The 25,963-nt window shown below is 50.1% G+C and overlaps 1 protein-coding gene across 3 annotated transcripts; it reads right to left on the bottom strand.

Annotated features, from left to right (window-relative positions):
- Window positions 1-492: 492 nt before the first annotated feature.
- Window positions 493-25,571, bottom strand: LOC140915566 (zinc-binding protein A33). Of its 3 annotated transcripts, none has more exons than XM_073355354.2 (7): window positions 25,477-25,571; window positions 23,804-24,078; window positions 22,351-22,446; window positions 16,702-16,935; window positions 14,993-15,012; window positions 12,909-13,024; window positions 493-12,766 (listed from the first exon to the last, which is right to left on the bottom strand). In XM_073355354.2, the coding sequence occupies exons 2-7, from the start codon at window positions 24,074-24,076 to the stop codon at window positions 12,222-12,224; spliced, it is 1,284 nt and encodes a 427-aa protein (XP_073211455.1). In that variant the 5' UTR covers window positions 24,077-24,078; window positions 25,477-25,571; the 3' UTR covers window positions 493-12,221. The 3 variants fall into 3 exon arrangements, with proteins under 3 accessions (XP_073211455.1, XP_073211456.1, XP_073211457.1); XM_073355355.2 differs by lacking the exon at window positions 25,477-25,571 and adding an exon at window positions 24,606-24,737; XM_073355356.2 differs by lacking the exon at window positions 22,351-22,446.
- Window positions 25,572-25,963: the final 392 nt, after the last annotated feature.

Genomic DNA, 25,963 nt, shown 5'->3' with positions numbered 1-25,963 from the left:
GGCCGAGGGGCAGCGAACACAGAACTCAATCAACAATCCCAGGTGGGGAAGGGTGTGTTTGTTACCAGAGCAATAAAAACAGCATGACACAGCCTATGGAACAGCCCGGAATTGGTCACATAGGGGATGTCTCACACTGTGCCCCAAAGGGGTCTGTCACCCAGCCTTTACCACACTGCCATCTAATGGTGGGAAGTGAGGCAAATTTTCCATCACAAACACAGGGTTACTATGTGACTGACGGGGCCTTTCTATTGTTGTATTCTTGGGAAACAAAAGGATCTTATTTTAAAATCTTACCCTTCCCACACCCAAAAAACCCAACAAGTGGAATGAAGTAATCATGTTTCTACTCAGCTAAAGCGAGTGATGAGACTTGGTGGCGTCTTCCTCTCTCCCATGGTCCGGTCCACTCAGAGTCAATACCCAAACAGGTTTCAGAGCAGCCGTCGTGTTAGTCCGTATCCACAAAAAGAAAAGGAGAACTTGTGGCACCTTAGAGACTAACAAATTTATTGGATCATAAGCTTTTGTGGGCTACAGCCCACTTCACCGGATGCATAGAATGGAACATATAGTAAAAAGATAATATACATACAGAGAACATGAAAAAGTGGAAGTTGCCATACCATCTTAATTAAGATGAGCTATTATCAGCAGGACAAAAAAAACTTTTGTAGAGATAATCAAGATGGCCCAGTTCAGACAGTTGACAAGAAGGTGTGAGGATACTTAACGTGGGGAAATAGATTCAAAATGTGTAATGACCCAGCCACTCCCAGGCTCTATTCAAGCCCAAGTTAATGGTATCTAGTTTGCAAATTAATTCCAGTTCAGCAGTTTCTCGTTGGAGTCTGTTTTTTGAAGCTTTTCTGTTGCAAAATTGCCACCTTTAAGTCTGTTACTGAGTGACCAGAGAGGTTGAAGTGTCCTACCAGTTTTTGAATGTTATGATTCCTGATGTCAGATTTGTGTCCATTTATTCTTTTGCGTAGAGACTGTCCGGTTTGGCCAACGTACATGGCCGATGTACATGTGCTGGCACATGATGGCATAGATCATTGGTAGATCTGCAGGTGAACGAGCCCCTGATGGTGTGTCTGATGTGATTAGGTCCTATGATGGTGTCACTTGAATAGATATGTGGACAGAGTATGGCATCGGGCTTTGTTGCAAGGATAGGTTCTTGGGTTAGTGTTTTTGTTGTGTGGTGTATGGTTGCTGGTGAGTATTTGCTTCAGGTTGAGGGGCTGTCTGTAAGTGAGCACTGGTCCTTCTCCCAAGATCTGTGAGAGTGAGGGATCGTCTTTCAGGATAGGTTGTAGATCTTTGATGATGCGCTGGAGAGGTTTTAGGTGGGGGCTGAAGGTAATGGCTAGTGGCGTTCTGTTATTTTCTTTGTTGGGCCTGTCCTGTAGTAGGTGACTTCTGGGTACTCTTCTGGCTCTGTCAATCTGTTTTTTCACTTCAGCAGGTGGGTATTGTAGTTTTAAGAATGCTTGATAGAGATCCCGTAGGTGTTTGTCTCTGTCTGAGGGATTGGAGCAAATGTGGTTGTATCTTAGAGCTTGGCTGTAGACAATGGAATATGTGGTGTGTCCTGGATGGAAGCTAGAGGCATGTAGATAAGTATAGCAGTCAGTAGGTTTCCGGTATAGGGTAGTGTTTATGTGACCATCACTTATTAGCACTGTAGTGTCCAGGAAATGGACAGCTTGTGTGGATTGGTCCAGGCTGAGGCAAACAGACTCCCATCCCGGGCACTTACCAATAGCCTTGATTCAGCTAGGATGGCATGGGTTGTAGGCTGCAGTTCCTCTCAGCTGCTGCAAGGGGGCCACATTATTAGCCATCTTGAAAAAAGAAAGGCTTCTTCCCAAGAAATACAACTGATGTGGCTTTGCAGATAGTCAAGACACTGTCTCCGAAGAACTGCTGGAGCTTTCCGCAGCAGAAGGAATAGGTGCTTCCATCCTACAGTACCAGCAGATTCAGAGATGGGGAGTTCCAGGGTTCATCAATATAAATTAGCACATGAGGTTTAGTGACAAGAAAGACATGGTTCATAAACATCTCTCAGTCACATGGGGGTCGTGTGCAATGGGTTTCGTGCAGTGGGTTTCCGTAGCAGCAGGTCTCTCAGAATGCTAAGCAGGCGTGGAACAGAAACCGTCCCATTCAGATCACAGTCAGTGATTAAGCATCTCTCATATATGGCCCTACTTCAATAAAGGTTTAAATAATGTGCAGAATAAACAAAGGCTTGAGGCCTGTTTGAAATGGAGGCTTCGACAGAGTCCCCAGCTGCAGCCTATTGGTTTGATCCAAGAACCTGGCCTGGCTTTGGGCTAGCTGCTGCCTTCATGCCTTAGGCTGCGATCATGGGTCAAGCAGCAGCACTGGTTGGGATATGGGTTTATTAACAAAGTTCACCAGGAAACAAGAACTCCCACCCAGCCTTCCGAACTGGCTCATGCCCTTAGTGCAGGGTTCTTATGCCGGGGCCTGCTGAGACTTATCCTCCATGCTCCAGCTTTCCTAGCTAGCTCCTGCTCCCTGCAGCAGGCTGTACCTCCGGCCCCCTGGGAGCTACAGGGGGCTTCTATGAGCAGAGCATCTTAGGCAGCTGACCTGCTCCTTTGAATCACCCCCAGCAACTCCTGGGACTTCCTTTCTCTTATTTACACCCCAGAGGCCTGATTGAGTCACAGGACCTGCCTGGCATGCAACATTGCTCATTTTCTCCACCCGGAGAGGCATAGGACGCATTTCCCAGCAGGGGCTGGATCCATTCTCCTTAAAGGGCCTGTCACCCTGTGGCAAACCCTTCCATTGGGTGGGCCAGGGAACTTGTCCTTTTTAGCAACGGGGCGTGCAGCACATGGGGTTGGGAACATTGGATGGGGTGTTACAAATTATTCTTTTTGCAGTGTTTCTCTGGGTAGATGCAACCCCACTTCATAGACTCAGCTGACATCCCCTTGATTGCAATGGGACTTTAACCTGCTGTTGTCACCTTCAGACCTACAGTGATCTTTTAAACTATCTTATCTGGGGTGGGTCCAATTTTTCCACCTAAGGCCCATTGGCTGCAGCCTTACTGCCAATACTGATACTGCTAAATAGGAGGCTTGTCTTATTTTCAGAATGTTTCTCTGGCAGTGGGTGATTTCCCCCTTTTTACAAAGTTATTCTCTCTTGCACTTTTTGTGGAGGCTGAAAGGATGCCCAAGGGTTTGGTGCAGGAAGTTGTTACCCTCAGGTCTGCCTGCTGCCCCAGCAGACTCCGTACTCTGCCATTGTTACTTGTGATGACATTACACCATACAAGTGAGATGCTAAGGAACAGATGCCTCTGGAGTAGTTGGTGGGAAATTGAGTATGTAACCCAAATGTAATAACACTCCTTTGGAGGGTGGAGTTAGAGGGATGGGCGTGCATGTTTTCCAGAGTTAAGGTACCGTAGTGAGACTCAGGGGATCTGGGTTCTTTGACACCCCTCTGCTGCGTGATCTTCTGCATGCCACTTCCCCTTTCCCCTTCCCCACATTGTCCATCTTGTCTAGAGAGAATGTAAACTCTTTGGAGCAGGGCCTGCCTCTCACTCTGTCTTTGAACTGCATTTAGTGCAATGGAGCTGGAGCCTCACCTAGGAATAGAAATTGTACGGTGGGCTTTGAATGCTCACAAAATTGGGTTTGGGGTGCAGAAGGAGGTGAGGGCTCTGGTTAGGGGTGCAGTCAGAAATGAGTTCAGGGTGTGTGTCGGGGGGCTCTGGGCTGTGGCAGGGGGTTGGGGTGCAGGAAGGGGTACAGGCTCTGGCTGGGGGTGTGGGCTCTGGGGTGGGGCTGGGGATGAGAGGTTTGGGGTGCAGGAGGGTGCTCCAGACTGGGATTGAGGGGTTTGGAGGGTGGGGGGAGGCTCAGGGCTGGGGCAGGGGGTTGAGGTGTGCAGGCTCAGGGGTGCAGGCTCCGAACGGCGCTTACCTCAAGTGGCTTCTGGAAGCCGTGGCATGTCCTTCTCTGGCTCCTACGTGGAAGAGCAGCCAAGCGGCTCTGCATGCTGCCCCATCCCCAGGCACCGCCCCTGCAGCTCCCATTGGAGCACTGGAGAGGGCCATTGGAATGTGTAGGAGTCAGAGTGGGGCTATGCCATGGCTTCTGGGAGCCGCATGGAAAGGTCCTCAACCCTGTGCCCTGGCTGGAGCACCAGAGTGGGGCAAGCCCCAGACCCCGCTCCCCAGAAGAAGCTCATGGGCTAGCTGTAGTTTGCCCACCCCGACCTAGAGTATATTTTTGGCGTAGAGTTGCTTCCTGGCATTGGTGCTGGGGTTAAGATTTCTGAAGGTGGTTTGCCCAATGCCATTTATAAATAAACCAGTTATGCTAAATGAATCCCCCAACTCCTCTGTGCTGATTTCTCCTCCACTGGAAAACTGCTCCTGCTCAGCAGAGGGTGGCAATACTAGAAGCTTGTGTGAGATCCCTGATGAGAAGCAGGTAAATATGTTCTTACTGCCCATAGCGCCTCTCATTCTCTCTCATCGTCCACTTGATGATGTTCTTCAACATACCTGTATTGGACCATTTTTTGTGCCTTGCTCATTGTCTTATCATTTGCTTGTTCTTGTTGTGGCTGTGTTATCCCTATTCTGCACTGTTATAGTTGATTAGTAAAATGCATTTCTCATAAAGCCCTGCAGCAAGGGGTTCGAGTTTGCAATGCTGATTGTAGGCAGTGCTGTATCAGACGGATTTTAATAGTGCACGTGAGGCTATAGTGAGATGCAGAAGAGCATTTTACGTGCTTATAAGAATGTGCTTAATTTACCTGCCACACTCTGCAGACCACAACAAACCCACAATTCAGAGTGCTCTGCCTGCAGCAGGAGTCTGCCTGTTACACTCACATTGCCTGGCTGCCGGCAGGATAATATGCCCTGGATTACACCATCACCAGGAAAAGGAGGCCATACCCCTGAATTATGGCATCACCTGGGACAGGCACATCACTACATGGACAGTTACAAATGCTTGGGTCATATCTCTGCCAATGTCTCATTTCCTGACAGTGACCCTGCAGGGTCTTCAATATGCTTCCTCCCCTTCTGACCCCCAGTGCAGGCTGTTGCCATTTCAGGTCCCTTCCTCACAGAAGAGGGTATAGATCAAGGGCATGGTAGCACTCAGAGGGAGACCTTCCTGGGCAATCAGGCTCTCTCTGCAAAGCTGGTGATCACCTTTCAGACCCCGCTCTTGTGATCCCAGTTCCCCTGGCCTCTGCCTTATGGACAGTGTGAAACCTTTGCCTGGCTTTTCCCCTGTCAACAGGAAAAACACCCACCCCTTTTAAAAACACAGTCCATATTGTAGCATTGAGCAGCTGCTGTCAAGTATGGTTATAACAAAGAGCAGCTAATTCAGGAGGGTAGGGGGCGCATGTATAAATGGGGAACTGTACTGAGGTTCCTCCCCCAAGTTCAATCTGACAAGGCACGACCCAATGCTGCAGCCTCATTTCAAGAGCAGCATCTTAAAGAGGCAGATGGGCAGTGGAGCAAGGCTCAGAGAGGGAAAGCTGCAGGGGGAGCACAGTCCCTATAAAGTGCTGTCTAAAACCAACACACATTTAGAATTAAGGGATTATGTTCTTGGTGACTCCATTTTTGCTAGTTCTCATGGTTTGGGACAGCACCAGAATCCCCTAAGCGGAGTTACAGCCTGTTATTGCCAGCTGCCCGGATAGCAAACGCAGAACAAGGCCCAGTGCTGCATTCAGCCCAGCAGTGACATTATGGGTGGGCGTCACAGGGAGACATGGAAATCTCCCACTGGGAACTCTGATGATTCTAACAGAGAAAGTCAGTTACTTAAGCGGAGCAAGAATGAGCAATGGCGTGCACTCAAGCAGTCAGCGCTGTGCATGGGGTCATTGGAATGCTAGCTATAAGGCTGCAGTAAGGACACAGAGCACATGACATGCTCTGCTAACGGCAACAGCCACCCCACGACACCCGAACGAACTCAGCCACAGCAACATTCGCTTTGTACCGTTATCTCCCCCAGCACTAACCAGTTAGACCGAGGCTCTGTGCCTAGCTCTGCCCGTGACTGGCTGTACACTAGCCCTTTAACCTGCATGTCTCAGATCCCTGATCTGAAAAGTGGGGACTGTAATATTGAGCTAGGTCCTCGCGTGTTGTGAGGTGCTCCGAGAAGCAGAGTTTTGGATTGCAGTTACCAAATAACAGGTCTGATGAGAGGTTCCCAGTGAAAACTCTCGCAGATGGGTACCGAACAGACAGAGCGATGCTCCCGCTGCCTCGCTGTAGGGACAGAGCTATGCCACTTTTCTGACTGGAGTCCTTATTGGGGGGGGTATTTAATCCCAGTCCAGTATGGGTGGGTCAGCCAGTCTCAGCTATGATTAAACTGTCCTCACCTTTCCTCCTATCCTGCCAGAGTCCACATGGACAAAACATCCCCAGGAACTAGATTTATCCCTCACAGCAGGAGTTGTCAAACAAACAACGCTTTGCTGCTCTGTTTTTATTTCATCTGTGGCCAGCAGGCTATGAGGGGGCTAGTTCTGTTCCAGGACTATCAGGGAGAGGGCAGAGCATGCTGCTTGGGATCAGTGCAGTACACGCAGCCAGAGCCTAGAAGGTAGATGGGGAGGGAGTGCAGCCCGTAACGCAGCACCGCAGTTAACAAGGGAGACCTTGATTCTTGGAAGGGGGAAAACACGGCAGCAGTGCATTAAATGCACTCCCCTGCAGCTGTGGGCCCATTCCTAAAGCACAATTGGTAACTGCCTCTAGGTCCCATCCATCTGAGCCAATGTTAGAGCTGCCCTTCTAGCTGACCAGTCCTTAAAGCAACAGTCACACTAGGGCCATGTATCCCATGTGACATCTGCCCCCTCCCACTGCTGAGCCTTTAGTGCCAGGCTGCCAGGTCTCAAAAAGGCCCATTGTTTTTGAAGTCCATCCCCATGGTAAATCCACAATACTTGGTGTCATGGGGGAAGTGGCCCCTGACAGGAAAAGAACCTTTCCCCATCCTTCAACAGATAAGAGAAACAGAAGAGGCAGGTGGTAAGGGAAGGACTCTCTTTGTACCAGGAACTAGATACACCACTGCAGTCACACCATATCAGCCTGGCTTCCTGAACAACCCATTAGCCTTGGTAGCCCCAGCTACCCGCAGCCCTTAATCATGAGCGCACTACACTGAAAAACAGCTGTCAATGGGCATTTGGGCTTTATAGTAAGCCAGAAAGCCAAGCTTCTTAGGATCACGAATCTGTGCTCTTCATCCAGTACTTGGGGCTATATAATCTTATATTGGCTCTGGCCTCTGCATTGCGCTCAGAGTAGGATTATGGTGAGATAATCATGACAATCCCATCCACCCTCCATCTCCACAACATCAACAATTCTCCTCCCTCCTTGACCCTCAGGCCTGCTCACTCTTGCCAATTTAGACATCACTCTTGCCAGCCTGGCCTGGATCTGCCAGCTTGGCTGCGAGACTCACATCAGAGAGTCTCCTGGCTCCTTTGGAAATGCTGTTGACAGATGAGAGGTAGTGAGCCAGCCGGGGCTGCAGCCAGTTTCCCAAACCTAAGAGCAGCAGCAGCAAGAATATATGCAGCTCCCCCTCCAGCAGCCAAGACCATCTTCTGGTTAGCGTCACTCCAAACCTGCTCCCAAGAGAGGCACGAGTCAGTACAGTACAAGTGAGTACAGGAAGTGCAACAACTTGACAAAGCAGTGGGTAGGAGCCTCTCAACAGGTGCTATAGTGAGGGCAGAATGGTATTCGCTCACTTACCCAATTAAAGGGAAGTCGTTGTTTTAAGAAATGCAGTGTTGGTGAGAGGGTGGATGCTGCAAAAGCTTCCCCACAGAGCTCTGCTTGGAATGGTCGGTGTTAGGCCCAGTCTGGCCCCCTCAGTTTTGTGGCGGGCAGCGTTAGAGGGGTCTCAACTCACCACTGGGTGCCTCCTCGAGGCTACGTCTGGGGAACAGCTCTGCCCAGTTGGACGCCTCCTTCAATCATTCACGCTGACACCCCTTCCCAAGCTTCAGGAGTTGCAGTGCTCCCTCTTTGCAGCTCGGGGCTCCAGCCAGGTCAGTACAGTGTCCCTTTCTGGGGTAAAGTCTCAACAGACTGCCTGTCCAGGTATTGTTCCTGGCCATCCTTTACCTCAAAGCTATACCACTTCTTCAGTGGGCAGTAGGGGAACCTGGGCCTACCCACTACTCCAGGTTCCACCTCAGGGACTCTCAAATCAGCAGTCAAAGATAGCACTATCCCAGACCTTGCTGCCTTTTCCCAAGCCTTTTCCTAATCCACCCCATCAGGCTTCTAGGTAAACCCCCCTCCTTCAGGGCCAGGATCCCAGGCTGCTTCTGTCCCTGCGGGTTTCCTCCTTTGCCTTGCTAAGCTCAGAGAGTGACTACAATCTTCTGCACTGCAGTCCTTTTCTGTCCTATCTTCCTGGCCTCATACCAGCCCCACCTGCTCCTGCTCAGCTGGGTTCCATCCTCAATTAAGGACTGCTTATCAAGCCTCATTATCCCTCAGGGGTGGCCTGTCAGACTGGCATGGGGGTGAACACCCCATCACAGGCAGAAATGCAAACCCAGTTTGTTCTCATGTCTGACTGGAGATGGGATTTGAAACTAGGCTCTAGAGGGAGACGACCAGGGTTCCCCCAGAACTGCATGAAATTCAAGTACTCTAAAGCCCGTAGAACTAGGAACTAAAAGATCTTGGCAGCCGTAGAGCAGTGTGTAGAAAGGATGATCTCAATCAAGCAGGGGCTGCTTGGCATATGGGGTGAAAGACAAGGATGCCTGATGAACTCTATGGTAAGGCCAGTGCTGATCCTGTCTCTCTCCCTGTACCATTGTTTATTATGTAACACCATAGTGTGTTTAGCGATAGAGCTGGGACAGAAGATGGACACAAAGTAAAGCTGTATTGTCTAAGGCTTGGTCTACACTTAAGTTAGGTTGACAAAGTTATGTCAAAAAAGAGATATGAAAAAATCATACCCCACACCAATGTCGGTATGCTGCCCTAAACTCACTGTAGATGCAGCTGTGTTGTTGGAAGAAAGCTTCTGTGAACACAGCTACTGCCCTTCAGGGAGGTGGTGTTCCTACACAGATGGAAAAACCCCTTTTGTCTGTGTAGGCTGCCTCTGCACTATGGGACTAGGCTAGCACAGCCATAACATACATGTACCCTAAAAGGGAGCAGGGCGGAAGGAGGCAGGCCATGAAGAATCCAGATTTCAATGGTTTTAGATTAAGTTCCACCAGTATAGTTCTGATGGAAAATACCTCACTCCCCTCCACCCACTGACTGGAGCCTAGTCACTGTTGCATCTTCTTTTGGCAAGTTGCTTGGAAACGAGAGGAAAGTGCCCACCAAGGCTACGAAGAGTGACAGCAGCTGACAAGGGTTTCAGATCTCCACGTCTGGGGCATGGGTAAGGGTAGGTCGTGGGGAAGGAATTTTCTTAAAATAAAGGCAGCATAAGAGTCCCTGCCAGCGAAAATGAAACCACATTGCCCAGCATCCTCTCACTGCATTGTCATCTTGTGGGTAGGGAGTGTTGGGATGGGTTCTTCCCTAACCCAAAGGACACACTGGTGACAGGGGCCTCAGATTCCCCCTCCAAGCCTTTTCTTCAAGACCATCCTCCCTTCTTTCCCAGCACCCATGATCCACATCCAGCCCAGATGACAGGGGAACAAGCTAGCGACAGAACTACAAAGAGACAGGGCAGGTTGTCTGCTGCAGCCAGGTGAGGCGCTATTGCTGGAGTGGAGACAGGAAGACTAAGGCAGCATGCAGCTGTCTTTTTAAAAAGCTTTAATAGCAGCACAGCAGCGAAGAGTACAGTATATAAATCACCTGCAGCTATAACAGCCTGTCAGCATGGAGCTGTTCATTACATTCACTTAGTGGAGAGTGCCCTCTGCTGGCCCCCCCGGTTCCCATGCAGGGAGCAGCAGCAGGAACCCCTCCCTCGTATCCTCGGAAGAAACAAACTTCAAGTGAAGGAAATTCCACAGCTGGGATTAAGAAATTCTTCAAGCATCAACACTAGATGAAAGGCCAGTTTACCAACTGCTCAAGCACTGATGTGAGAGGGCAGCACAGGCTGGGGATCAGAAGTGCTGGCTGCAGAATGAAGACATTCCTGCCGAGGATTGCGTAGCGGAAGATTTTAAGATTACATGAATTTTAAGATCACAGCACTGAAGAGCTGACCACATGGCACAGCACAAGCCAGCACCATGGAAGTTCTCATGCAGCTCTGCCAATGCATGCCAGCCTTCACCACCAGCACCCCCGCTACCTCCTCCATCTGTGCCAATGTATCCCAAGTCTGATCTTCAGTGCTCCTGCTCCTCAAGCCCTAGCTCTCCCTCTTCCCCCATCTCTCTGCCAATGTACCTGACTTCTAGCACCTACACTGCAGCAGTAGGGCAGCTCCGTTTCCCTAAACCCCTAAACAAACCTCTCCGCCAGCAGCCATAGAGCTCAATCCTGCAAGGCGCCGAGTGCCTCCTGGGAGCTGCCGCGGTCTCACCTCTTACTGACTTCAGTGAAAGCTGAGGGTGCTGCACACATGGAACAAAAAGACTGCTCCAAAGAGCTTACAATCTAAACAGATCAGAACCCTGCCTCCCCCAATAGGCTCTGGAGCAGCACTGGAGAAGACCTGACTTTTGCCAGGAAGCGTGAGAGGGGGAGGCAACCACTCAGAGCGGCAATGTTGGCAAGAGGTGCTTCCACATCAGCTCAACTCCTCTCTCTCCACTAGGGCTGCAGGGAAAGACAACGGCTATCGCGTCAAATAATCCGAGAGCCAAACACAAGCCGCCCAGACTGACGACATGGGAAGGAAAGTTCGACGTGTAATAATAGCAGACACCCCTTGGCCCCTGAATTGCCCTCTTCCTCCCAACAGTTTCGCATTCGGAAGGTTCCAGGCTCTCAACCCTGCTCTCTAGAGAGCCCCCGAGACTCTGCCCTGTCACGCTCCCAGCACTGGGCGGCACAGTCCTCTGCTCACAGGCAGAAAAGGGAGGACTGAGCCCCCCACTTTGTCTCCAGTGGCAGAAGTGCATGGCTGTTAAAGGCCACACCATTTGTGCAGAGAAAGTAGAGGGGAGCAGAGAAGGTCAGTGAGGCTACAGCTGTCCTTCCTCTCCAGTGGCTCCTCAGGGCTTGTAACACCCCAACAAGCTGGCACCGAAATGCTTGCTACTAGGATAAGCAGTGTCCACGTCACAGATCAAATTCATAGAGTAAGAGCAGCAAAATCTCAGTAAGTCATTGAAGATCCATCCCCTGCCCCCATGCTTGTTCCACTCACAGCCAGCGCTGTCCATTGTGTCACGAAGATACAATCCCCACCATGCAACAGGCGCCTCCCCACTGACCAGGAGCTCCCTAGAACTTACCACCTGACTCCTACCTGCTTGTTCTAGTCCCAGAAAGGCAGGAGCCCTTTGAAGACAGCTGTTTGAGTAGTCCCTAATGAGCCTCCTGGCCTTTTCCTGAGTGATTACAACCAATACAGAATCCAAATCATCGCTGCCATTGTGCAATTCTTGATTATTCATGTAGGTTGCTCAGTTTCCTTTGAATCTTCTCACAGTATCTACCAAAGTGGCGGCGGAGAGGAAGCTGTCTATTGATCAGTGTCACTGGCTGCGACACAGCAGCAAGATGCACCATCTTTTTGATGGGAGGAAGGCTGGGGAAACCTCAGCGCACAACAGACTGTGGCTTAAGCTGAGCTGAGAGTCCACGACCCCTTCACCCCTGTGCCAAGGCAGGGAACAAAAGACAAAATACTGGGACCTAAGATTCAGTCACTTCCTCTCTCCCTCCAGCATAAGCCACAAATGGAGTCTCTCCCTGACTCTGCCCTAGAGCCTTGGGATTTACAGGTTAGGCTGACCGAAGTCCACACACCTTTGCTGCATTCACTCCAACCGTAAATGACCAGGCACTAGGGCAGGGCGGAGCCAACTGAGCTGTTCTAGAAGGCGATTTCTATTCCAGGGAGAGTCCAAGCAGTAGCAACTACAGCCAAACCAGAAAATAACACCAGCTCCCAGGGCCACATGTTGTCTCTCTGGTATGTGCATGGCTTCCTGGGAGACTGCCTGCACCCCCTGCATCACCCTTACAGAGTCAGGTGGCAGATTCTCATGGGCTCCACATTCAGCTTGCCGTCGCTGAAGCAAGTGCTGAAGAAGGGGCAAAACCTGCGTGCAGCAGCCTGGTGGAAAGTGAAGAGGTGGGTCATGTCTTCAGCGTCGTAGAACGCCACCTTCCCCTCCTTGCAGTCCAGAAGGACCCCCACCTTCCGGAGACAGCTCCTCGGGGCAAGGCGCACCCATGGGGTGGCTGTGGCCCAATACTCCGTCCCGTTCCTCAGACGAAGTGCCCAATAGCCACTCTCAGGGCACAGCTTGACCTTGGCTGCCCGGTCCACGGACTCTGCTGCCACCCCCAGGTCCCACTTGGTCTTGCTGCCTACCCAGACCTCCCAGTAGTGGCTCCCGCTGTCAAAGGACTCAGAGCCCAGCACGTTCACACACTGCTGGAAACGCTTGGGGCTGGTGCAGACAGGTTGGCGCCTGTCGCTCTCCGTCACTGCAGTCAGGTCTTTGGAGAAGATGAGGTTAGGGTGGGCTGATTCGGGGTCAAATGTCAGCGGGGTGGGAGCTATAACAGAGTTAGAATTTGTCAGGGCTTTGCTCAATGTTTTTCAGTCCAGGCGACTTCCCCTCCCTAGGCACTCCTCCTCTGCCCACCTCCCTATCTGGACATTTCCACCCCCGAGGACCCTGCATTGCGTCACACTCACCAGGGTGGATTGACTGTAGCATTTGTCTCCAGAAGATGTATTGCAGGGGGCCGCTGTACCGCTCTCTGTGGTGCTCTATGTCCAGGGCAGGTTGTGCCTCCACGTGCACTGGGGGCCTGGGCAAGCAAGAAGGGGCAGGAGTAAGGCAGGGTCCAGACAAGGAGCCAGCTGTTTTTACAAAGCCATTAGTAAAAGAGGACTTTGACTGGGGGTGTTTTAGGAACGAGGCCTTTGTGGGAGGCCAGGGACCAGAGCCAGTGGACTTAGCGGGGCAGGGTACACGCCAAAAGGTCGGGGGGTGGTTACATCCTGCCAAGGAGATCAAACAGGAAGTCACTCCAAGGGCAGAGTGATTAGTAGATACAGAGTAAAACCTCCGAGCTGAGACAGTCTGCTGTCCTATCTCCCTGCTCCCCTACTGGCTGAAATGCCCTGGAGAAGGAAGGTGCAAGCCCCCCAGAAGCCTTGGGCCAAATTCAGCAGAGATGGGCATGGTGTTGTGGCTGGTAAAGCAGAGCAACATGCACTGGTTCACCATTCAGCAGGTATGCAAAATGAGCACGACCTACACACCACCGACCATGCTCTCAGCCCCACTCAGGCTGATTCTGGCTGCTTTGCACTGCCAAAGCAGCCTCCTGCTGCAGCAGCTCCTTCCCCTTCCCCCAACACACAGTGCAGCGCGTGGGGAAAGGGGCACAAATGCCCCTTTGGGGCCAGTGGCAGCTGGCATAATTTCAGACCTACCCTAAGGTTGCTCTCAGTTGTGCCTTGGAAGTGAGCCTAGAGACCCCCAGGATCTGAGAGCAGCCAAGGTGGCTCAAGTTCAATTTTGCACCTGCCCCCTCTCCTCTGAGCTATGCCAAGCACTGAAAGGCTGGTCCCAAGGGGGCAGAGAGAACAGTAAAAACAACTAAACAGGATGTCACGGATTCACAGGGCCAGCTATGTCCCAGCCTGTACCCAAGTCCCTTGGGAGTGATCCCTTTAGAGTGCCACAGGGACAGCTTCGTGGCCTCCATGACTCTGACACTGGGTCTTCAGGCACCAGCGATCCCTCTCTACGGCTTCCTGCACCAAGTCCCGTCAAGCCAGACTCCTGTGGGAGGCCTGTCCTTTACCCCTTCAGGGCGCAATGCTCTTAGTGAGTATTTGCGGTGACACCTGGCAGCCTTTTCAAAACAAGGTAACAATTTATTCGACTCCTGACCTCCAGAATCTGAAAGTACTTGGATCAGCACAGGGAAGCAAAGGTTAAGCCAGTATTCAGACTGGCCAGTGCCAGGGCTCCCATAAGCCATGTGCTCTGTCTCTGCCCCTTGGTCTCTGTCCCGGGTGAGAGCCGCTGTGTTTCCGGTATCTCAGCTTTTCACACAGCCACCTGACACCTTTCCCCTTGTTCTCCAGCTTGGGGGCCTTTGCTCTGCTTCTTTGCAGAAAGTGGGAGGGAATCGTCCTTCCTCTTGGCTTTTGGTCACTGGGTGTGAATGTCTCGTCCACTAGAGTTTCCATTGTCTGTTCTGGATTCTCCATTCACACATGTAGCCTCTATTCAGTTTGTTAATGACTCTGGTCTCTAGCCAAGTGGCTACTGGAGTCCAACACCTCATCCCTTTCCTTTGCAGTCAGTGTATAGCAGCATAAAACACAGAGACAACAGGGGTGTGCATAAAAATACAAATATTACCAACATTTCCATATTCATCACACACGGCCCTCCGGTTTAGCTTGTACACCCTGTTATTTGACGTAACAGTTCTCCACTTTTCCCTGATGTGTAATTCATGCTCATTGTACGCAGCCAAACTGGTACCTGTGACTCCATTTTCCCACTTCCACTATAGCCCACGCTTCCATTGATTCTAGTCCCAGGAGCCCAGCACTTCTACATGAGAGCATCTGATGCTCATTGGGGGGATGGATCCTTCTCCCCTGGTCTGGCTCCATGCCAATGGTCTGCGAGACAATTAGCCATGCTTTAAAAACTAAAAAGATAACACCTCTCTTCCCACTGTCCCCAGCCAAGGAAGGGAGATAAAAGCCTCATGAAAAGGGAAACAGCTTGTTTAATTCCAGACACATACCTGATAGCCACGCTCTCCACCTGCAATGAAAGGCAGAGAAAATTAACAATCACCGTACTTAATTCATACAGCTGCACAAACAAATTAACTCCCCTTTTCCCTGCCACCACATTCAAACACAGAGAAGATAAACACACCAGTCCAACTGGACCCCAACAGGGGATGGACATTGTGTATATAAACCAAGGTTGTTTTAGAGGGCATGGGGATGAGGACGACGACTCTGAACACATGTAAGATGCCTCAGTCCAAGGGACTGAGAATTAGATCCAGAAGAGTGGGAGGGAGACACAAAATTGCAGCTGTGTGTCTAATAAAGAGTCAGTCTCCAGAGAGGTTTCACTCGCTCATTAACAGTCTCTCTCTCTCCCCTTCTCCTGTAGGCTTTCATTTGCCTCTTACAGTTTGGGACTCATTTCCTTCCGCTCAGAGGATTTTTTCTATAATTGAGATGGGAAGAAAGGTTACATGATTACAGAGATGGGCTCTAATGGATACAGCTGGCTCTGGGAATTTGAGGCAGGTAAAGGCATGTGCTTTATTATTAAATAAATTAAGTGTACCTTTACCTACCTGAAGTCACCAGAGCCTGCCTTCATTATCTGGGGCTCCTCACCCCTCTCCCAGTACAGGAGTCAACCTCTTCTCACCCTCTCCTGCACCTTGCTAGTCTGTTCTCAACCTGAGCTTCTGCAAAGACAACAGTGCCAAGGATTTCCCCTTTCCCCTTCCATCTACTAACTTGGAGATCTTGCCATTCACAATGGGGAGAGGTGGGGGGCATGTCAGCCCATACAGACAGGGAATGTAAGTGTGCTTTTGACCCCACAATCAGAGAGGGGCGAGTTGCCTGGGTGCTCCAGCTTTGCTTTCATGGCCCCGTTAATGCTTTCTCTGCAGCCCATCAGTGCTAGGGAAGGGAGTGCCATTGAAGCACACTTTCCCAGCAGCAGCTTGCTCACTCACTCACCTTGGGTGCCAGCTATTCACAGTTGCCAAGAGCAGTGACGGACGATGATTTCTTAGAACATGAGCCTTGGCAGATCCAGCTCAGCAACGCTGCTCAGTGCTGCTCCTTTCGCCCAGCCCCAGAGTCCCCTACATGTCTCCCCAGTACAGACCACATCTTAATAGAGAACTTGTCTCATGAACCACCTCCTCCCCTCCCATTCACAATCACAAAACATCCTTGTGGCAACCTCTGCAACTGCTTACACAGAAAATTAATTTGGAAGAATTCAAATGTATTTTAATGTTTCTATGATGTCATTTAGCAGATGGAAAGAGAGGGAGGAGGTCACCTCTTGACCAGACAGCTTTGTAGGGACCACAGCAGGAGCTCTAGACCGTGCTTCTCAAGCTATCTGATGTGGGGGACTGGCAATATTTTCCCCCAATGTGCGCGCAGACCGACAGCTGATGGCACCGGTCCGGGGACCACCACTTTGAGTAGCACTGCTCTAGACCACCCAGGATCTGTGGATCTCAATTTTGGACTGTAGATCTTGCTGCTTGCCTTGCTGCTTCCCTTTCAGATGTGTAAGCCTAGAGTCCCAGGCAGTCCTACGGAACAATACAATTTCTTCTGCTGCTTTCCAACTTCCCAATTCAGATTTTGAGCTCTCCCCACCATGTATCAACATCCTGCTAACATCCTTTGTCCTCCTCCCCAAGCCTCAATGCGTTAAGAGCTGGCTGAGTAATCTCACCTCCAGCAGTAATGAGTCTCCCGTCTTGTTCAGGATTTCCTGTATGTGCTCAATGTTCTTTCCCAGCTCTGAGATCCCCTCCTCCAGTTGCATGATGTCCCCACGCAGCCTCAACAATAACTGCTCCTCCTCTTTGGCCAGCTCCATCAACACAACTCTCTCCTTTTCCTCCAGGATTTGATGAAGTCGCTCAAATTCTGCCCGAATCTTAGAGTTCAGCTCCCCAGAGGCTTTCTGAGTAGAGGTAAATGCCATAAAAGACACAGTGAAAAGGGCTGCAGGTCCATTTCCTATAGGGTTTCAGAAATCTCCAAAACTACGGGGCAGAGGAAGTGAGATAAAAATAAAAATGAAGGGCTTTAGATCCACAGGGGAGCAATGACTGGGGTACTTTTAAGCAGATACACAACTAGTTTATATATATGCATGCACATACACAGTGAATAGTCTGGAAGGCTAATGTCAATTCCTTTTTGAATTATTTTTTTCCTCTAAGTCTGCCACTCCGGATTTAATTAAAACCACTTCTGAGCATCATACTGGTGTGATCCCACTGACATACAGCTTCTGCTCACACAGCTGAGGCTTGCTACCTATACGTACAATGTTTAGAACATGGTTCTATGGTAACAGTAACACACCAGCTACTGATTGAAATGGTCGCATGAGTCCAAGTTCTCTTTGTGGCCATTATACACTTCTGGGCAATTTGGGGGTGGGCTTTGATGATCAGTGAAAGTGCAACAGCATCCAAAGGCATTAGCAAAGGGACTAATTTCACCTGCTTAGACAGAGTGGATCAGGGATGCGCCTGCTTTTTAGATGGATTGTTTGGTCCAGCAACTGCTACTTTTAGTCATTCCCAATAACAAGACTAAAACCACAATGAAAAGAGATAAATCCTGTTTCAGTTAGTCTGTACCACACTATTTTATTTACATCTCTGTATTCATAATGTTAATGCCTAGAGGCGCCCCGGTCACAGAACTGTATACCGCCATCACACAGTAGCAAACACAGTCCCTGCCCTAAAGTACTCACTGTGATGTTATATCCCATATTCTTCACAGGAATACGGTTATGATATGAATATGGCTTAAGATATATTTTATGCAAGATGGGTCTTGTAAGGTATCACTGGAAAGGTTATGATTTACTGAATGTGATTATCCAATCTGTATGCATGCATCATTTCTGTATCTAAAGTTAGGAATATTGACTATGTAACAATCACAACTGGCTGTGTATTTGGGAGACACCCACCAGGCAACTGGCCATCACAGCCTTGATGGGCCATTACGAAGAACCAGTAAGACTGTGAAGATACTAATCCCGCTCCTTCCTGAGAGGCAGCTGAGACGCTACCAGGTCTGGTGGTCCTGTCACCGGATACAAAATACCACCTTGGACACTGCTGGTACTTTTCCTCTGTAGGGGGGATGGGGATCAAAAAAAGGTTTCCTGCCTTAGATAAATTCTTTTTAAGGCTGGGGAGGGGGTTAATCTAGACTCTCCTCCGTTGCCTACCCAAGAAGAAAGACTGCTGAAAGTACCTGGAGGGACAAAGGAACTAACCTGAAGGGAAAGGCAGGGGTGAGTCCACACTGAGACGGGGGTCCAGACTGTAAGAAGAAATAACTGGGACTCTAAGCTACAGAAACTCTGCAATTTACCTAAAACAACATTTCGGGTGAGAAATTACTTCTTGAAACCAGTCTCTAAGATCTTAAGCTTAGTATGCGTGTTTTGTTTTATTTGTTCAGTAATCTGCTTGGTTCTGTTTGCTATCCCTTATAAATTACTTAAAATCTGTCTTTCGTAGTTAAAACTTATTTCTTGTTTATAACATAACCCAGTTTGTGAAATTCATAATTTGAGGGGTGGGGGCAAGAAGCTGTGCATCTCTCTCTTCACACTGAGGGAGAGGGTGAATTTTTATGAGCTTGTGCTGTGCAGATCTGTCTACACAGCACAAGACAATATATCTTAGGGTATGCACTCCAAGGGAGGTGGGCACCTGAGTTCTGGGACAAGTCCCTTAAGCTGAGTCTTTCCAGAACTGACCTCACTGTGTGTGTCTTTCTGCAGCTGGTTGTAGCCCTGCCTGCATATGAGCTAGAGGAGGGTTAAGAGCCTGACTGAGTAAAACAGGATAAAGGGGCCCAGGCTGGCGGAACAGGCGGGCTCAGTGGTATCCCAGTACATCAGGTGGCACCTTAAAGTGGGGGGCAACCTATCACACTTACTATGCAAGCATATGATGAAATGTAGCAGGTGGATACAAACAGGTACTAGGTAACAATGAGACAATTATGGCCAGTGTGATAAGCTGTGGTCATGGCACACCAGCAACTAGGCCACTGCTGATCGTTTTGCCAGCTCTGTGGCAGAGGTCTAATCCACAATGGCCAGCCAGTGACTTGCTCAGACCACCAGAGATGGTTATATTTACATTTTGGGATGCAGAAGAGCTCGACCAAAACTGAAGACTCTCCTGTGAAATCAACACACGGGGCCACGAAGGATAAGGTGCATTAAAGTGAATGTGTCCAGTCAGAGTAGGCCTGAAGCCTAAATGGTAAGTGGGTTCCATAAGGATGGTATTCTGAGTGCCACCCCCGCCCTGCCTTTACAGAACTTTTCACAAGGAGATTATTTTCTCCAAAGGAATTTATTACACTGTTAAAGCACCACCAATAAGCATTTGTTTTCTGTACCAACTGACTTTAGCTTGCAGGACGCACAGCTTTGCTGCAGGCTGACATTTAGGCTATGTCTACACTGCAAGTGTAACAGTGGCATAGCTGCAGCTGCATCATTGTAGCGTAGACATTTGATGGAAGGTTATTTTCTGTTGATCTAATGCACCCCTCGAGAGGCGGTAGCTAGGTCAACAGAAAAATTATTCCATTGACCGAGATGCTTCTACAGTAGGAGTTATGTTGACCTAACTAGGCTGCACAGGGTGCAAAATTTTTCACATCCCAGAGCAATGTTGCTAGGTCGACCTACATTTTAGGTGCAGAGCAGGCCTTATTCTACACTGAGTGGCTCTTTGGATTAAGACTCAAAATGAGCAGTGGGTGGCAGAGGGAGGGGCAAAACCCAGCTGCCTTTGCAAAAGTATTTAATTAGAGAAATCAGTGTAATATAGCCAGAGAGGGGATAGAAGGGAAGCCTTCCTCCAGCCCTCTCTGCTAGAGGCACCACTGGAACCCTGCTTTGGGACCACTTGGATGCCACTAAGGTTCTCAGAAGTAAAGTCACTGAACTAAGCTTTTCAAATTACCTCTTTGAACTCAATTACCTTGTCTGAATTGCTTTGACAACAATCTGGGAATAATAAGAACATAAGACCAGCCATACTGGATCAGACCAAAGGTCCATCTAGCCCAGTATCCTGTCTTCCAACAGTGGCCAGTGCCAGGTGCCCCAGAGGGAATGAACAGAACAGGTAATCGTCAAGTGATCCATCACATCACCCATTCCCAGCTTCTGGCAAACAGAGAATAGGGACACCATACCTGCTCATCCTGGCTAATAGCCATTGATGGACCTATCCTCCTTTAACAGGGTTCAAAAAAGATCTGGATAAGTTCTAGTCTTGGCCTTCACAACATCCTCTGGCAAGGAGTTCCACAGGCTGACTGTGCATTGTGTGAAAAAATACATCCTTTTGTTTGTTTTAAACCTGCTGCCTATTAATCAACTTACAGGTCGTAAATTCTAGACCTAGGTTAACATTTTCAAGAGGGCCTAAGTCTCAAAAATAAACTTGGAAAATGTGAGTTGGTCTCATAAGTCACTTTGGAACCTTTGAAAATTTTATTCCTAGCCGGAGGTCCTGAGCTGCAGTGGGGCTCTGAGCTTCTGCATTTGAAACGTTAACTCAGACAGATGTGCGCGCCATCTCTGAGTAATTAATTCTACAGGTTAATTATGTGTCAGGTAAGACATTGCTTTTTGTCAGTTTTAAACATACTACCTTTGAGCTTCACCAAAAATGCACCTATTCTTGTTTTATGAGAAGGGGTAAATGGATGCACTCAATTTACCTTCTCTGTAGCATTTGGTATGCATCTCTCGCTATCCCTCATCTCATTTAAACAACTCTATGTTTTCAAAAAGAAAAGGAGTACTTGTGGCACCTTAAAGACTAAGTGAAGTGAGCTGTAGCTCACGAAAGCTTATGCTCAAATAAATTGGTTAGTCTAAGGTGCCACAATACAGACTAACACAGCTGCTACTCTGAAATCTACATTTTCAGTCTCTCCTGGCCCCTAACTGTTTTCCTTGCTGGTCTCTGAACTCCCCTGCCCCTCTAGTTCTGCTATATCTGTTTTCAGATGAGGTAACCAGAACTGAAGGAAATATTCCACATGAGAACACACTGTTGATTTATAACAGCATCACAATAGTCAGTATTATTCTCGCCCCCATTATTTGGTTTGTCTGCTGCAGCAGACTGAATGGTGGCTTTCACTGAGAGGTCCATAATGAACCTTGCAGCTTTTTCCTGAGTGATTACAGCTAATTCAGAACTCAAATTATTGCTTCCATTGTGCAATTATGGCTACCTTGCATTTGTCAACACTGAATATCATCTGCCATCATGTGGCTTGTTCACATAGGTTGTCTACGTTCCTTTGAAGCTCTTTCATCTCCTCTGATTTACATAATTTTATGTCAACCACAGGCTTTGCTACCTCACTGCTCACCCCCTTTTCCAAACCGCTAACCTATGAAACAGCACTGGTCCTAGCCTGGACTCTTCGGGCACCCGCACTGCTAATCTTTCACCATGGCACAGATTGATCATTTGTTCCTACTCCTTTGCAGTCTGACTTAGCCAGTTTCTATTCACAGCAGAACTTTGCCTCTCACTCCATTATGATTTGTATAAATTTTTTATATATATCAGCAATCTTGACTAAAGCCACAAGAGCTAGACACACAGACACTGCTGATTGTTACCCAATGAGCTATTTATACGCAACTATAAAGGTATGCCCCAAATTAAACTATCACATGGCTTAGGGAAATCTGACAGATCCTTTGGCTCAAAACGTAGCACTGGTGAGGAAAAGCTCTGACGTATTTTACTAAGGTTCAGGAGCCTTTAGCTGGCTTTGTACACTCGTCTGTAATTACCCTATGGCTATCTCTTTACTCGCTTCAATTACAGTTATTCATCTTCCCTCCTGCAAAAGCATCTCAGCAGATCAAGTGTTACCTTGACTGGGGAGCTGTTTTTTGCTGTCTCCGCAGTATTTTTACTTTGCTGGTTTTAATCTTTTGCCCATAGTCTAACAACGATACTTGGCATAAGACGTCAGTGACGGTAGGTATCTGCTGTGAGCCTGCTTATTGGTCAGGCTGTTCAAGGCCCCAGATAACTCAGCTTTTGATAATAATCTATTTTTATTCTTTTCTCCAGGTAGAAGAGCTCTGATTATATCCTGCCTGACCCTTACTCACCCTGCAGGCAAGCTTGTAGTAGCAGCAGTGTGAAGCATAGGGCCAGTACATTATTACAGGGGGCTCTTGGGTGTGCAGTGCTTCTACCAGTAACCTCCCAGTCTTCCCTTATCCAAGTGAATGGCATTGCCATGGAGCCTACACAAGCGTAGCTGGGAGAACTGGCATTACCGTCAGACTGCAAATATCCTCCTCCGCCGTGTGCTTCATTCGCACAAAGTTCTCCATCTCTCTCTGGTGAGCTCGCAGCGCATTTTCAAGATGTTTCTAAGAAGGAAAAATTAAAGGAGACCATTTCACTACTCTGCTGTTTTACATAACATAAGAATGGCTAGACTGGGTCAGACCAAAGGTCCATCTCGCTCAGCATCCGGTCTTCCAACAGTGGCCAATGTCAGGTGCCTCAGAGGGAATGAGCACAACAGGTAATCATCACGTGATCCGTCCCCTGTCGCCCATTCCCAGCTTCTGGCAAACAGAGGCTAGGGACATCATCCCTGCCCATCCTGGCTAATAGCCATTGATGGACCTATCCTCCATGAACTTATCCAGATCTTTTTTGAACCCTGTTACAGTCTTGGCCTTCTTGCCAGAGGATGGTGTGGAGTTCCACAGGTTGACTGTGCATTATATGAAAAAATACTTCCTTTTGTTTTAAACCTGCTGCCTATTCATTTCATTTGGTGACCCCTAGTTCTTGTGTTACGAAAAGGAGTAAATAACACTTCCTTGTTTACTTTCTCTACACCAGTCATGATTTTATAGCCCTCTATCATCTCCCCCCCTTAGTTGTCTCTTTTCCAAGATGAAAAGTCCCAGTCTTATTACTCTCTCCTGATATGGACACCATTCCATACCCCTAATCATTTGTATTGCCTTTTTCTGAACCTTTTCCAGTTCCAATATACCTTTTTTGAGATGGGGGGACCATATTTGCATACAGTATTCAAGATGTGGGCATACCATGGATTTATAGTGGAGCAGCCTACATGTATGGCACTGACTCTAGAAGGGCAAGTAGCAGCTGTTTAAATCAAAGACTACAAAGACATAAGGCAAGAACAATCAATCAACCAACCAACCAACCTGAGGTATATATTCACGAGCTAAATTGATTTTTTACACACATGTGAATCCAGTGGGTTGGGGAAACTCCAGACTCAGGATACATAAGAGCTGGAGATATAAGTTTGCATGGGGTTTAACATTTGTTTGTTTTGAACTCTCTGGGGCAAGGAGTCTCTTATCACTTGTTTGTACAGCACCTAGCATAATGGATCCCTAATCTTGGATGGGGTCCCTACATGTTACAAACAATAACAATGTGTGATCAATGTCACAAGGCAGCAACAAGTGAGCAATGCAAGAGAAGCAACAGCACAAAAGCTAAACTACAGACTGCAACTCGCCAGGCGCTAGAAAGAGGAATAGGGAATGAGTCAGTAAGAGAAGCAGAGAGTGTCTTCATCATGCTCTGCCCAGGTGAAGGATGCGTATGTGGTTTCATGGTTGAATGAACCAGCCTCAGAGAAGTGGGTGGGTAAGAGACACGTCAGATATCGGCTCTATGCTGTGCTGAGGCATGACTGATGCCTTCTAAATAGGCATGCCAACAGCCACTCACCTGCATTTTTCTCTTGTGGTCCTCTGAGCTGCACTTCCGCACCTTCTCCACAACCCCCGACACCAGATAGTGGGGGCGAAAGGTGCGGCTGGAGAACTCCCTTCGACACTGGGGGCAGGAAGCCACACGGGGGCACCTGCCCCAGTAGCCTTGGATGCATGCTCTGCAGAAATGGTGCATGCAATCCAGCATGACAGGGTCACTGAAAAGCTCACAGCAGATGGCACAGGTCAGCTCTTCCCTCAGACTCTGCTCCTGACTCCGGCCAGCCATTCCTGTGTGCACACAGACGGCACAGTCCTGGATCTCACATAGGGGTCAGAGTGACAAACATCTGGCCCCCCTTTTCCCCCCACCCACGTACACTGGACATCTGACCCTCTCCAACACCTACCCTGACACTCTTTCCACACTACTTTGGCTACACATCAGTTGGTTAGAGGGTTTATTGCCAGACTCAGTGCTAGAGCACGAGTGCCCAGAAACCACGAATGGGCCCCATGATCTGCAAACTCTCTGTGCACTGTCCTCTCTATGGGTTTCTAAAGAGACATGTTTAAGTTTACTTTAAGTGGAGCAAAGTCCAGGCAAGGGGTCATTTCCTTTAAGCTGGGCTGAGTCTGTAACTTCCACTTCCCTTAACTTCAGCAACAATTCTCAGAGGCTTCTTTGGGAAATTAACCCTGTGGCCCCAACAAAAGCTGGGGGTAGGAGATGCAACCCTGAGTCCAGGGAGGCCTTCTTCCAGCTGTTGTAGGGTGCACTCCTTATCTCTCCAGCTAGGGGAAAGGAAAGTGCTCACCATCACCGTGAAAGCTGGGCAGGTTTCTACAGAAACCACAGCCATGGAAAACATCCACCTCCCCAACTTTGCACAGCGGCTCCTGCCATACCCTCCACCACCATGCATAAAGTCTTGCACACTCCTACCCTGCCACAGCTGGCCCCCCAACCCCTTAATTCCCCCCACCTGCCCCCCGCCCCCTTGACTCCCCCCACCCCACCGCCAGCCCCCGCCCCCTTCACTCCCTCCGCCCCCGCCCCCTTCCTTCCCCCCACCCCACCGCCGGCCCCCACCTCACCCCCGACCCCCTCACTCCCCCCACCGGCCCCCGCCCTGTCCCCCAACCCCTTCCTTCCCCCGCCCCACCACCAGCCCCCGACCCCTTCCTTCCCCCCACCCCACCGCTGGCCCCCGACCCCACCGCCCCCAACCCCTTCCTTCCCCCGCCCCGCCCCCTTCCTTCCCCCCACCCCACCGCCGGCCCCCGCCCCCTTCACTCCCCCCCACCCCACCGCCGGCCCCCACCTCACCCCCGACCCCTTCACTCCCTCCACCGGCCCCCGCCCCCACCGCCTTCCTTCCCCCGCCCCCGACCCCTTCCTTCCCCCCACCCCACCACCGGCCCCCGCCCCCTTCACTCCCCCCCCCACCCCACCGCCGGCCCCCACCTCACCCCCGCCCCCCTCACTCCCTCCACCCCACCACCGGCCCCCGCCCCGCCCCGCCCTGCCCCCTTCACTCCCCCCCCACCCCACCGCCGGCCCCCGCCCCGCCCTGCCCCCCCCACCACCGGCCCCCGCCCTGTCCCCCAACCCCTTCCTTCCCCCGCCCCACCACCGGCCCCCGCCCTCCACCGCCGGCCCCCGACCCCTTCCTTCCCCCCCCTTACTGCTCGGGGCTCAGGCGGCGCCTCCCCACCGCTCCCGTCCTCCGAAGGTCACCAACAAAAGCCCGGCCGCTCCACACGCTCAGCGACCCGCCTTCCCCGGCGAGTGACACCGGCCTGCACCAATCGGAGCAGAGCTGTGCAGGCCACGCCGTCGCCTATTGGCCAGCAGCCTGCCCCCGCCAGAGGAGGGGGGGTGTGTGTGTGTGGTGTCCTGCGGCCCGACGTGAATCCCGCGCGGCCGGGATCCGCCCCCTGTAGCCCCCGGGACTCCCCCCCCCGGGCGCACAGCACCCCGCCCCCCCCAGCCTTGCACCTCAAGGGAGCTAGTTTCAGTTCCCGTCCAGCCGATGGCCCTTGGTCTGCTCCCCCCCACCCCGGACTGGCCTGAAGTCTCCGGGAATTAAAGATTCCTGAGAAGCGCCTTCCAGGGCTGGCAGACTTTATTCCGCAAAGACCTGCCCTGGTTTAAGCTCTCTGTCCCAAAGCC

This window comes from Lepidochelys kempii, chromosome 8 (genome assembly GCF_965140285.1).
Source record: "Lepidochelys kempii isolate rLepKem1 chromosome 8, rLepKem1.hap1, whole genome shotgun sequence".
NCBI lineage: Eukaryota > Metazoa > Chordata > Testudines > Cheloniidae > Lepidochelys > Lepidochelys kempii.
The sequence above is the reverse complement of the archived record's forward strand: the minus strand, read 5'-3'. Positions and strand labels throughout refer to the sequence as shown.